Below are 13624 nucleotides of genomic sequence, written 5' to 3' on the forward strand. Positions count from 1 at the left end.
GCAATCTGCGAGGGGACAGAGCACCCTCGGGGGGACGAGGGAGGCGGAAATCCAGCCCCAAGCCCCATGTGTTCCTGTGATGCAATTCCACCTCCCACCGCTGCCACTTTTCAGCTGGTTGTGTCCCCCAGCTGCTGGGACAACCTCCTCCCAGGCTCATCCTTGCTCTCCTCCAATGATGCTGGTGGAGATGAACCATCTCCCAGTGTGATGCTGGTGGAGATGAACCATCTCCCAAGTGCAATGCTGGTGCAGATGAACCACCTCCCAAAGAACCACCTGCCCCAGGACCTTACCCTCTGCACAGCTCCATCAAAGCTGGTGGAGATGGCGGCTGCTCGAGCCAGCTTGCTGAAATCAGGGGCTCCCCCCACGTAAAATGGCTCCTTCAGGTTCAGGAAGGTGTGAGGCACCTGGAGAAGAGAGGGGAGAAGGTGAGATGGAGCAGACGTCTGGCTATCCCTAAACTGCAAGCTGAGCACTTGGCCCAGCTCTGTGGGGCTTCATGAAGCCCCCAAAACTAAGTGAACGAATATTGTTTTAGTCTCCCAAGGGGAATCTTCAGGCACGGGGTTCCCTGGGCACAGAACCGGGGTGATGCCCCCTCCTGGGTGTCCAGGGGGAACCCCAAGGCACAGCGGCGAGGCGAGGATGCGGTTATATGGACCACTAGCTAATGCTTTGTGGAGTTAACACAAGGAACATGACCGGATTAATCTAAATGCTTCCGCAACGAAATGTAACAACCGGTTGGAAATTAATGATGGGAGAGGAAACGAGTGTCTCTAATCTACAGAGATCCTAAGGCTGCTTGGTCAGACGGGAAGGGGAGTGGGTGAAACACTGAGATCTGGATGGAAAATGAAAAAAAAACAACAACGTGCCAATGGCAGATGAGATGGAGGTGCAGTGGGTTGTACTTATCTTTACCTTACGGGATTTCTGGGATCCAGACAGCAGGGAAGGGTAAAAATACAAATGAAAATCAAAGGGAGAGAGAAAAAGAGAGAGAGAGAAAGAGAAAAGGGAGATCAGTGGGTAATGTCGTAACACACAGGGCTGCAAGACCATGGCTGCAACCAGCACCCGGGGCGGCCAGGGCAGGGGAAGGGGCTGCAGGAGGTGACAGGAGGGGACACTGCCACCCTGGGGTGACCATTGGCTGGAGAGAAGCTGGAAAAGATGAGAGTGAGGGGAGGAAGGGATCCCTTCTTTTGCAGGATTGCTGCGTAACCTCGATGCTGCGCTTCCAGGCGGATCTTAAGGATGAGCTCAGCAGCAATCGGGGCTTTTCCTGCATTTTCAGCTTCCCTGCTTGAGGGGTGGATGCGAGGAAGGGCTTCCCTTGGCTACAAGGGTGCCTGTGTACTGGTCCCAGTACAGGGAGGCTCAAAAACCCGCACAAAGGTGTGTGCGTGCGTGCATGTGTGCAAGGGGGGCTCAAACAAACACATCCCCAAGACCCCAGGAATCAGGGATGCGTGTCGCTGGCGAAGAGGCTGCAGCTCTGTGAACGGCGGTGGGGGATGAGGAGGGAGGAAGAGCTGGAAGATGTGTCCTACAGCACCAGCAGAGCAGCTAAGAGGGGCTGGCAAGATCTTGCCCGCTCCTCCTGCACCCTAAGCCATGCTCCATAGGGGTTAAAAGCCCAAGAGTCTGAGAACTTCTCAGAAGCTCAGGGTTGGAAGCCCCGAGAGCTCTCTCTGGTCCACCAACTTACCGGCGACTCTCCCATCACCCTCTCGCCGTTGTTGATCCTCATGACGCCTTTGCGCCCGTTCCTCTCCAACAAGACGCTTATCCAGGTGTTGAGGGGAACTGGCTCTTTGCTCCTGGTGGTGAGAAGGGAGGAGAAGACACGTGGGTGAGAGATCTGCTGTCAACACCTGCAAACACAGCGCTGGAGACCTCCCCTGAGCAACGTGGGCTGCCCAGGCCACCGCGGCTTGAGCAGCTGGGGCTTCCCCAGCTCACAGATTCACTGACATCCCACAATTAGCCTGGGGAAGGGGCACAAGCCAAGGTAGACCCAGCTCTTCCCCATCCCACAACTGACCAAGAGCCATTCCTGCAAACAACCGAGGCCACTAGGAAGCCTGTCCCCAATCATAGCATCATTTTGGCTGGAAAAGCCCCTCAAGATAACCAGTCCCAACCATTAACCCAACCCTGGCACTACCCCATGTCCCTGAGAACCTCATCTCCCTGTCTGTTCAACCCCTCCAGGGATGGTGACTCCACCACCACCCTGGGCAGCCTCTTCCAGTGCCCAACAGCTCTTTCCAGGGAGAAATTTTTCCGTATTCCTTATGGTTTTCTGGTGAGGGGAGCTCAAAGCCAGCGCTGGACACTGAGAGCCACCACTGTCCCTCTCCTGCCCCTGCTGTCACCACCACCCTGAGGAGCAGGTCCCCATCCTACCTGAGCACAGCTGCCCCTTTGCCCAGGTCATATCTGTACTCCAGGTAACCATCGTGTAAAGCCAGAGAGACAAAGTCCCCTTTGCCATCTGTCTTCTGGCCGTTGTAGAAGATCATGCCGCTGGGATTCTTGGCCAGGAACACGACTTCCATGGACATTTTGTCCCTGAGAAGAGAAGGATTACGGATACCCTCCAACCCAGCTGCCCATGTACCCTCTTCCTCTGTGTGCCAAGCCCTGGGAAGACCTCTGCCAGCAGGGGACATGCTATGGCAGGGAGATGCCACCTCTGTGGGACACTTTGCCAGGTAAGAGATACACCTGCCGTGGTCAGGATGCTGCTTTATGGTGCCTGGTGTTGTTGGGGAGTGGTGATGCTGGACAAAACCTCCAGCAGACGAAAGGGACAATCTCTAAGGACAGCCAGCACGTGACAGGTGAGGCTTAGAACACGAGATAGAATCATAGAATAGAATAGAATCATAGAATCATTTCAGTTGGAAGAGACCCTCAGGATCATCGAGTCCAACCATAACCCAACTCCAGCACTAACCCGTGTCCCTAAGAACCTCATCTAAACACCTTTTAAACCTCTTCAGGGATGGTGACTCCACTGCTTTCCTGGGCAACCTGTTCCAATGCATGACAACCTTTTCCGGGAAGAATTTTTTCCTAATTTCCAATCTAAACCTCCCCTGGGGCAACTCGAGGTCACTTCCTCTTGTCCTATCACTTGCTACTTGGGAGAAGAGACCAACACCCTCCGTGCTACAACCTCCTTTCAGGCAGTTGTAGACAGCGATAAGGTCTCCCCTCAGCCTCCTGTTCTCCAGGCTAAAATCTCTTCCCAAATCAGGTGACGCAGGTGATGCATTCACCCCTCACTCTCCCGATCTCTGGAACTTACTGCAGGTCAGGAACGAAGCTCTGCAGCCCGTTCAGCTCCAGGTAGGAGAAGCCATTGAACTCGGGGAGGAAGGGCACGGTGTGGTCCTGCTCAGTCACTGGGCACAAACAAGGGAACGGTGAGGAAGAGGAGGCACAACAGCCAGAGCCACAGCAGGCGAAGCCTCCTGGACCCCTGGGCTGGGGGAAATCAGCATCCTCAGTTCCACCCCCTCCCCAGCCCCGCTCCCGTCGCACCTCTCTCGCAGAATTCCCCTTCCCGGCCCATGGGACAGGCGCACAGGGCCCCCCCCTCCGGCAGCACCAGGCAGGTGGCAGAGACGTGGCAGGGAGATGGGTCGCAGGGGTTCCTCTCGTCAGCACATGTGGGGCCTGCAGCAGAAAAAGCACCTTGTCAGGTCAGCATCTCAAACCAACAACCACTGGGCACAACTCAGCCAAAGTGTCTCTGGTGTCCCCTGATGCCCTGCCAGCCTTTGGCTCCTGTCTCAGGTTGGGTTCCCAAGAAGCCACCCCGCAGTGGAACCCACAAACGGCAGGTGATGCCCTGGCCAGTCTAGAAAACCTAAAATGCAAGGGGAAATTTCTTTTGTTCATGAGAACGAACAGATTCTGGCCCTTTTCTGCATATAGAATAATTACGGAATTTTAGTTGGAAGAGATCCTCAAGATCATCGAGTCCAACCGTTAACCCAGCCCTGGCACTAACCCGTGTCCCCAAGAACCTCATCTCTCTGGTTGTTAAACCCCTCCAGGAAAGGAGGCCCATCACCAGCTCCATTGCCTTTCTCTGTACTTGCTCCAGCACCTCAAAGTCTTTCTTGTGAGGGGCCCAAAACTGAGCCCATGATTCTTCCTCCAGCCCAGTGCTGTCACTCCAGCCCACGTCCCTCCCCACTGCAGCTCATGACATCAGCCCCAGAGGCTCTGGGACCCCTTGGGGGGGATCAGGCCCCCACCAATGCTCTGCAGCCCCCTCCCCATACCGGTGTAGGTGTGGAGACACTCGCAGTGGAACATCTCTGCCTCCTTGACGTGGCAGATGCCCCCGTGGTGACAGGGGTTGGGGTGACAGGGGTCGTTGCCGCACTCGCCCACCCCGCTGCCGTACAGCACGTCGCTGCCTTTCTCCCGCAGGTCGTACATCTGGTTGTTGACATCCAGGAGGCGGATGCAGCCCTTCAGACCTGTTGTAACCGTGGTCCGATCTGCCACCCTGTGGGGACAGAGGACAAGGTGGGTGGGGGTTTTGTCCCCGAGGACAAAAACACAGAGGGTCTCTGGGCATCTGGGTCAGGCTGTGCTCATGAACAGGGTGCTAAGAGCCTCCCCGGCTCCACAACGTTTGCCCAGACACCACCTGGAGCAGGGATGCAGCCACTATGGATGCTCTGCCTGCAGCAGATCACAGAATCACAGAATCATTTTGGTTGGAAAAGCCCCTCAGGATCATCGAGTCCAACCATAACCCACCCCTGGCACTGCTCCATGTCCTTGAGAACCTCATCTCCATCTCCCAACCCCTCCAGGGATGGTGACTCCAGCACTGCCCTGGGCAGCCTCTTCCAATGCCCCACAGCCCTTTGGGGAAGAAATCGTTCCCAGATCCAACCTCAAACTCCCTTGGTGCAACTTGAGGCCGTTTCCTCTGCTCCTGGCGCTTGTTCCTGGGGAGCAGAGCCCGACCCCCCCTGGCTCCAAGCTCCTTTCAGGCAGTTCAGAGATCAGAAGGTCTCCCCTCAGCTCCTGTTCTCCAGCTGAACCCCCCAGGTCACTCAGCCGCCCCCATCACACTTGTGCTCCAGCCCTTTCCCCAGCTCCGTTCCCTTCTCCAAACTCTCCCAGCACCAGGACCGTGCCGCAGCACTCACGCCGCCATCTGATCCTCCGGCGCTCCCCCGATGAAGAGGTCGGTGTCGAGGTTGAGCCCGTCGGTGCCGGTGGGGCTCTCCCCGCTGACGTGGGGCTCCCCGTCCACGGACAGCACGCCGCTGCGCCGGTTGCGGTTCACCACCAACTGGTGCCACTTGCCAGGCTCAACGCGGACTTTGCTGGTGATGATGCCCGTGCCGGAGCCGGTGTTAAACCTGGAGGAGAGGAGGGGGAGGCTTGTGTCCGTGTCACCCTGCAGAAAGGTGACATCTGTACCATGGCATGGGGGCTGCTGTGTCCCAGGGAGCCCTCAACCCTCCCCACCAGAACTAATCTGGGCTTTGCAGTCTCCAGAGGTCTCCACCTCACCTCATTTTGAATCTACACCTTCGGCTTTTGGAATGGGGGAAAATAAAATCATTTCAGCTCAGATTTCTGGGGCCTTTCTCCCTTTCTTTCTCCCCACCAGCACTTCTTTTCCCAGCAGTGCCAAAAAAAGACCTCTCACTTGCTGGAAAAAAAAAAATCAACTTCCCACACCTTTTAGATTTTCAATTTTCAAACTGAATTAAGTGAATTAACTCTGTTGAGAATTACCCCTGTAACACTGGAAAAAAACGCTGCTCCTTTCCTTGTTAATTGGATGCTACTGTGTCTTAGCCTGCACGTTCGAGCCCAGAATCGTCCCACTGTTCTGCAAGGACTGTTCTGCTCCTCTTCCTCCACAGCACCCCGGGCTGAGCAGACGGGCACCCACCTGAGCTCCACAAAGCCACCGAGCAGCGCCAGGGAGATGAAGTCTTTGGCGCGCTTCTGGCCGTTGTAGAGCAGCAGCCCGCTGAGCTCCACCGTGCGGAACTCCATGGCGATGCGCACCGTGTGGTACGCCTTCATCATCTTGAAGGCCAGGTAGGACTTGCCACCGAAGCTGGGGATGAAGTACCTGATAGCTGCAAGAGCCAGGGGTGAGAGGAGGGAAGAGGGGGTGGAAGAGGAGGACAGGGAGCAGATAAAAGCCTGACATGAGCCTGTGGACACTCTCCTACACGTGCAAGCAAAGAGAGCTCTTGTGAAAGGGCAGAAAGAAGCTCCAGTGCAGTTACTCCTGTCACCACCTCCTAGACACTTGTACCGGCAGCAAGCAACCCCCCTCGTGTCAGCACGCCTCCCAAATTTTGCTCCCGGGCTTTAGAGATCTGTGGTATCGCTCCCCAGTGCTTGGCTTTCCTGGTGTCCCAGTCAGCCCCTCCAAGGACCAGTGCTGCTGGTCCTCCCCATGCCCAGTGCCACATGCCCTGTGCCCCCAGCTGAGCTCTGCTGCACACACAGCTCCTCCCAGCTCTGCTTCCCTGCTCCTTAGATACAAATTATCTGTCCTCCCAGGATCCCACATGACAGATTTGCATTCATTACCCCAGGCTTTTATTTATTGCAGCTGAGATCTTCCAAGGGATCTATTAAAATGAACAGGACGAGACACCCACATCCAGTTCCAGCTTCGAGCGCTCCAACTTAAGGCTTTAGGGACAAAGCTTTTCACGTATAAGCACTCACAACCAGCCCAGAGCCCACCAGCGACACCAGTGGGAGCTCCCAGTAAATACCAGCAGCTGTGGTGAAGCCGGCTGCCAGCCTGCAGCTGTTTGCTAAGCAGAGAATTATCAGCACACAAGTTCTTGTGTTGGAGGGGACAGATAGTACCTGTTTCTCTGCTATGCTAACCAGCAGTCACCAGCTGCAGGAGCTGTGAGTGACAATGCCACGAGCTGAGATGAAAAGCAGATCACAATCCCGATGCTTCGGGGCACTGGTGTATCAGAAGTGCAGCCAGCAAGAAGCTGCTCCTGAACCTTCTTACCCTGCAGCACAGTTTATGTACAACCTGTTCTTGGCTGAGCTAAGAAACACCGTTAAATGGAGCCCTGCAGAACCTCCTGCTGGGTGTGCATGCATCACCAACCAGTCCAAGCCGTCTGCTGGAGTACGGACGGACACTGGATGGGTCACACTGTTCAAAGCCTCAGCCCTGGTTTTGCCCAGCAGCACAAGCTTTTGGAGAACAGGTCAGAAAAGGCGCAGCTGCAAAGCAAAGGTTCCCAGCGGTGTCCCCACAGTGTCCTCAGCTGGAGCCTCCAGGTGGAACCTGAAGCTCCAAGAGATGTGGTTCACCTGTCTGTGCTGTCCCTGCTTTTGCCATCCTAGGGCTGTGAGCTCTGCATCATAGCACCACAGAATAGTTTGGTTGGAACGGACCTTCCCAGCTCCTCCAGTGCCACCCCTGCCATGAGCAGGGACATCTTCACCAGCTCAGGTTGCTCAGAGCCCTGTTCAGCCTGGCCTGGGATGTCTCCAGGGATGGTTCATCCACCACCTCTCTGAGCAACCCAGACCAGCGTTTCTTCCTCATGTCCAGCCTAAATCTCCCTCCTTTAGTTTAAAACCATCACCCCTTGTCCTATCACAACAAGCCCTGCTAAAAAGTCTGTCCCCATCTATCTTATTGGCCCATTTAAGTACAGAAAGGACATAATAAGGTCTCCCCAAAGCCTTCTTCTCCCCTTCTCCAGGCTGAACACCCCAGCTCCCCCAGCAGTCCCCGGGCACATACGTTTCTCACAGACGGCTCCTCCTTTCCCTGCTGGGCAGCTGCAGGTGAATTCCTTCCCGTCGTCTTCGCAGGTGCCACCGTGCAGGCAGGGGTGGGAGTCGCAGGGCCGGGCGGGTTTCTTGGTGACGGGGGGCAGGCGGGTGGGCTTCCTGCGGGTGGTGGCCGGCAGGGTGGCCGGGGGTCTCCTGGTGCTCACGGCGACTGCCGCCTTGCTGCTGGCTCGGCCGGCGGCATCCGGGCGCAGGACATGGACCGTGGTGGCAGCGGCGGCCGTGGTGTACCGGCGGGTGGTGGCGGGGGCCATGGTGGTGGCTGTAGTTGTGGTGACAGTCGTGGTGAAGAGCCTGGGGATCCAGTCTGAAACACAGCGAAACGTCGGTGGAAACTGGTGCTTTGCAACCCTCTCTGGGGACAGGGAAAGCCACCGGGGTTTTTGGGGTGAGATGGCAGCAGAAAGGCTCAGATGGATGGTTCTCCCAGGCTACTGTGGACTCAAAAACCCAAGGGCCCTCCTCCCATTCGCTCCCTGGTCCCCAAGGCTCCTGCAGGACCAGAGGAGCCAGCCTCCTTGTTTGAAAGCCTCGACAAAGAGAGAGGGCTCACCAAAGTCCATGAACTTGACGTGTTCCTGCTGGGGCTTCTTCACCAGAATGGTCTTCTTCTTGGAAGCTTTGATCTGCCTCAGCAGGGCCCCTTGGACGTCAGCTGCCGTGTAGGAAGTGGCTGATCGTAGCCAGGAGAAAGGAGAAAGGCAAGAGTGAAGATGCAGACCTGCCTGGCAGTTCCCCCCTCATGACCTCCCCACAATGGACCCACATTTATAGAACCATTTTGGTTGGAAATGACCTTTAAGATCATCGAGTCCAACAATTAACTGCCAAGTCCACCACTACCCCATGTCCCTGAGAACCTCATCTCAATGTCTGTTCAACCCTCCAGGGATGGTGACTCCAGCACTGCCCTGGGCAGCCTCTTCCAATGCCCCACAGCCCTTTGGGGAAGAAATTGTTCCCCAGATCCAACCTCAACCTCCTCTGGCACAACTTGAGGCCATTTCTTCCTGTCCTATCACTTGTTACATGGGAGAAATAACAGCTGCTCCCCATCAGACTTGTGCTCCAGCCCCTTTGCCAGCTCCGTTGCCCTTGTTTGAACTCACTCCAGTAATTATTATTCCTTTCCTTAGGAAAATGCTTCCAGGCACCAGCTTAGGGTGCAGCTCCTCCCAACCTCTGTTGATTCTGCTGGAGGGAACACATATCCCCAGCAAATTTTAATAAGGTTCTTCCGTGTTCTTTGCCGCACGTGTGTTTCAGCACCGGGAAGGCTCTCACCTGGGTCAAAGTGGGACTCCACAATGACACGGACAGCGCTGCTCTGCCCCAGGTCTCGGACACGGATGCTCTTGAAATCCTTCTTCACGTCGGAGTTGCGGAAAAGCTCATCCAGCTAGTTCAGTCGGAGGTGAAGGAGGAAAGATAAACCGATTAACGGGGACATCCTGGGACATGGGCCCTTTTGGTGAAAGATCGTGAGTCTCAGTGACTCCTGAGCTATCCCCATCGTAGCTGTGGAGAAGAGCAGAACAGAGCCAGACCACAGACACCTCGCAGTTCATGCAGGGATTTTCTATTGTATGGCAGCTAAGTCTTACTGATCTCTTCTAAAGCTGCGTAAACCTGCTTAGGCCCTTTGGAAAATCCCGTAAGGCACCGTTCTGCATCTTTAAGTACCCGACCGCCTTTTAAAACTTGGCCCTCAGGCATTGCAGGATTTGTCTGAAGTCACATGAAGGTGACAGTGACGGTCCGAGGCTTACAGCGAGTCAGTTAAAACTGACTGATGGTCCTGTGCTACAATCTTCCCCTATAAATTCAGGTATAATGACCTCGGAGGGGTAAAGCAGCATCACTCCTGCCTTCTCAGGGGGAAAAATGGATGAAGCAGTGAATGAAGCTTTTATATGCGTGTTTGGATCCTCAGATAGGAGCCACTGCCGTATCGGGAAATATTGCTATTGTGATACCGAACTGCGTGGACCATATGGTCCATATGCCAGGCACACATCTGCTTATACGACTGTACTTGCCAACTTCTAAATACAGCTTGGAACCAGCTCTAAATATGTTAATCTCCTTGCGAAGATGCTTTGTATTTGCTGTGCCACGCTACAGTATAATGTTGCTCTCCCCACCCAGCACTTCCTTGGCAGGTCCATATGTACACATACATACACAGATGTACACATTGCCACGCAAAGTCCGCCTCCTCCAAGAGCTGGCAATGCAGGGGGGTTCTCCTGAAAGGTGGGAGACTGGATTTACACCAGCAGCTTCCCAGCTCGTGTGGCTGAACCAGAGGGGCAAAGGGGTTTTGGACACATTTTTGTCCAAGGGTTTTTCATGGAGATAAGGACACTTTGGGAAATCCAGGGCGTTAAGGCAGGACCTCTTGTCTGAGCAGCCCCACCACCAAGATCAAGCTGGAAAAGGATAATTTTTGAGCTGGTGCACAAGAAATGATGGAACCCGCTGACACAGCACATGGTAGAGGTCAATAATGCACACAGATGGGGGAAATTCAGAGGGAACCTCCTCGACAGAGCTGGTGCATCATCTCCTTCCACTCCTCAGTGGCCACTCCAAGGAAATACTGGCCCTGGCAATAAGCCATGTTTGCTCCCAATATGGAGCGATGCTCCTCCAAAGCACTCGACACGTTTTGCAGGTGGGTCTCTGTGCTCTCAGGGCCTCCCCAGAAGCCATCGTGAACAAAAATGCAAAGCAGTAGGAAACGCAAAAACGTGGTTTCCATGGTGAGACATCAGGAACGGTGCTCAGAAATGTGACAGCACTTGGTCCCTGCTTTGGCGGGGTGGCTGGAAGGAGCTCAGCAGGCTGGAGAATGCGTGAGAATAGGACTGTGCTTCTGGAAGCGAATATTTGGGGTTTAGTCACCTGTCCAGCACAGACAGTGGGCAGGGTCCTCTCTCCTTTTGCCAAGGCCAGAAGAGTCCTAACCAGACCCAGGAGTTGGACACGATGATCCTTGTGGGTTCCTTCCAACTCAGGACATTCTACGAATCTATGAAACACAAAGGACTCACCGCACTCTCGATGCTCCTGGCCGTCTCGCCAAAGAGCTCTGACTTGGGGTCAGCCATCTCAGGGGTGTAGAACAGCTCCTGGCCTTCCACCTCCTCCAAGATGAGGACTCCTTGGAAGACTTTGGTAGCTACGGGAGGGAGGGTAGACAAGACAAACGCCTTTAGTGGGCTGGTGGGCAAGGGGGCAGGCGTGTGGCTGAGAGCATTGGAGTCCCTGGGGTTGTAAAGGGGGATGGCAGTGTGTGGGTAGTGCCAGTGTTGGGTTAGTCTGGATGGGTCTGCGCCATGGGGGATTAGTATCAAGAGGGTGCTGGAGCAGATGGCAAAGACCAGGCTGGAGATGGCGGCTTTTACCAGACGGTTTCCTCTGAGCTCCGGCCTGGAGAGCAGCCCCCTGCTCCGGCTGAGTAACGAGAGAAAGACGTTAAACAGAGCACATAGTCAACACAGCAGGATCAGACACGGGCATGCAAACGGGGGGAGAAACGTGGACTCTGGACAAGAAGACCTGTGTTGGGAGAGGGAAGCAGGGACCCTGCTCACGAACAGGCTGTGCCCAGCCTTGCAAAACCAAACCGAAGCTGCAAGAGGGACCCAAGGTGTGAATCCCTTCCAGGGAGCTATAGGAGGGCAGAGGCAGCGACAGAAAGAGCCCTGCTGTCCTTTCGTGGGTTAAAAGGGGAACGCAGTGTTCAGAGGAAAAGGGGATGTCCTGCTGGAAACCCCAAGGAACAGGGACAGTTAAGAAGGACCTCAGTGATGAAACACCTGGGAGACAGCCCCAGAGCAACGATTTTTAGGGTAACTAGATGCATATACCAGGCAACCTGACCAACACGGGTGGCTCTGTGTTTCCTCAACACGGACTGTGAGTGGAGAAGACAGATCCCACCAAGGTCGTGAGAGCCACGTGCACCCCTGGGAACCACAGCATGGAGCCAGAGGAGCTCAGAGTCCCCAGGAATTGGTCCTGGTTCGCCCAGCTCCCTTTACAGCCATCAACATGGATAAAATGGGAATCCAAGCAATTCCCGCATCCCCCCAGTGCAGCCGTCAGCTCTGCAGAAGCCTGAGCAAAACACTGGCCAAACTTCAAAGGCTGTAGAAGTCAAGGAAGAAAGTGGTCACCTAAGTGAAGAAAACTGCAGAACACAAGAGCTCAGTCTGACTCCTGACCGCCCAAAGGGAGCCCAGCCCCGAGGACAAACTCACCCGGACAGTTGCTGCCTTCGGCGTCAGCAGCCGCCGTCTTGCCGTCCGAGCAGCATCCCAGCGGCGTGTTGTAACACGTCGCCCTCTCGATGGCTGGGGTGGACGTTACCTGGTTTTCCTCCACCTCCTCTTCCCCTGCAAGGCATTAAGAGGAGCATCCACCAGCAGGAGGCAAGAGAGCGAGGCTGAGACGCACAGCTTCACCTCCTCCTGACGCACAGGGGGTGGTTCAGCCCATGACCTGCCGAGCCCAAGAAGCACAACTCACCGGCAGACCCTGCCCCGCTCGACTCCTGGTCCCCACTGGTGCCCATCTCTTGGTCTCCGCTCCCTTCTGCGCTGCCTGACTCCGCGTAGGCCGGCTGGCTGGTGGCCAGGACCACCGGCGCGGTGGAGAGCGGCCGGACCGTGGTCTGAGACACCCCGTGGGTCACCCACGGCGTGGTGGCTGGTCTGGCAGTCGTGATGCGCCTCGTTGTAGGGTGGCCTCTTTCTGTAGGCTTGGCTTCCAACGGCAGGGAGGTGGTAGCCAGCTCGGTGGGTTCTGGAGCCCGGGTGGTGAACCGTAGCGGCGGAGGAAGGATTAATTTGTCCAAGGGCAGCGTGGGCAGTGGTGTGGGTGGTGCGGTGTGGCTTGTGTGAGTGATGGACTCTGAAAGGAGCAGGAAGGTGGGGTGGGTAAGGAGGGGCAGGTCTGGGAAGAGGCTGCCCATGAGAATGGGAAGGATGTTGCAAAACCTCAGGCACTTGCCTAGAGCAATGCATCTGCTCTGCCATGAGGGGTCACAGCACAGTCACAGAATCAGAGCACAGTTTGTGTTGAAGGGACCTCCCCAGCTCCCCCAGTGCCCCCCCTGCCATGAGCAGGGACATCTTCACCAGCTCAGGTTGCTCAGAGCCCCGTCCAGCCTGGCCTGGGATGTCTCCAGGGATGGTTCATCCACCACCTTTCTGGGCAACCTGGGCCAGGGTTTCTTCCTCATGTCCAGCCTGAATCTCCCTCCTCTTAAAACCATCACCCCTTGTCCTATCACAACAGGCTCTGCTCAAAAGTCTGTCCCCGTCTTTCTTATCAGCTCCTTTTTAGCACAGAAAGGCCGCACTAAGGTCTCCCCAGAGCTTCTTTTCTCCAGCTGAACACCCCAACTTTCTCAGCCTGTCCCACAGCAGAGCTGTTCCAGCCTCAGATCATTTCTGTGGCTCCTCTGGACCTTCTCCAACAGGTCCATGTCTCCGATGTGCTGAGGAACCACAGATGGAGGCAGCCTGACCCGGGTCCAGTGTCACAGCAGAGAGCTAGAACTGTCCCCACCGCAGACACTCACCGTGGCACTGCCCCATGTGCTTCACCGTGATGACCTGTCCCTGCCGACAGGCGATGGTCTGCAGCTGGCACTGGTCCCCATAGGTGACACCATCAGAGCCACACACCTGGGAGGCAGAGGGGAAACGTGAGCTGCACCCCAAGCCCTGGGCAAAATCAAGGGGTGTCTAAATTC

General features: G+C 55.7%; 1 protein-coding gene across 1 annotated transcript in view; it reads right to left on the minus strand.

Annotated features, from left to right (window-relative positions):
• Positions 1 to 13624, minus strand: part of AGRN (agrin) — a 94824-nt gene that overhangs the window by 8798 nt on the left and 72402 nt on the right. The window contains exons 18-33 of the mRNA XM_065855059.2: positions 13451 to 13556; positions 12394 to 12777; positions 12126 to 12260; positions 10914 to 11041; positions 9142 to 9256; positions 8411 to 8530; positions 7808 to 8164; positions 5957 to 6149; positions 5199 to 5414; positions 4314 to 4543; positions 3565 to 3699; positions 3329 to 3425; positions 2422 to 2586; positions 1721 to 1832; positions 931 to 942; positions 297 to 413 (exon numbers count right to left, since the gene is read on the minus strand). Coding sequence (XP_065711131.2) covers positions 297 to 413; positions 931 to 942; positions 1721 to 1832; positions 2422 to 2586; positions 3329 to 3425; positions 3565 to 3699; positions 4314 to 4543; positions 5199 to 5414; positions 5957 to 6149; positions 7808 to 8164; positions 8411 to 8530; positions 9142 to 9256; positions 10914 to 11041; positions 12126 to 12260; positions 12394 to 12777; positions 13451 to 13556 — 2622 coding nt within the window. The remainder of the gene's footprint in view (positions 1 to 296; positions 414 to 930; positions 943 to 1720; positions 1833 to 2421; positions 2587 to 3328; positions 3426 to 3564; positions 3700 to 4313; positions 4544 to 5198; positions 5415 to 5956; positions 6150 to 7807; positions 8165 to 8410; positions 8531 to 9141; positions 9257 to 10913; positions 11042 to 12125; positions 12261 to 12393; positions 12778 to 13450; positions 13557 to 13624) is intronic.

Source organism: Patagioenas fasciata, chromosome 23 (genome assembly GCF_037038585.1).
Source record: "Patagioenas fasciata isolate bPatFas1 chromosome 23, bPatFas1.hap1, whole genome shotgun sequence".
In the NCBI taxonomy this organism is placed as follows: Eukaryota; Metazoa; Chordata; class Aves; order Columbiformes; family Columbidae; genus Patagioenas; species Patagioenas fasciata.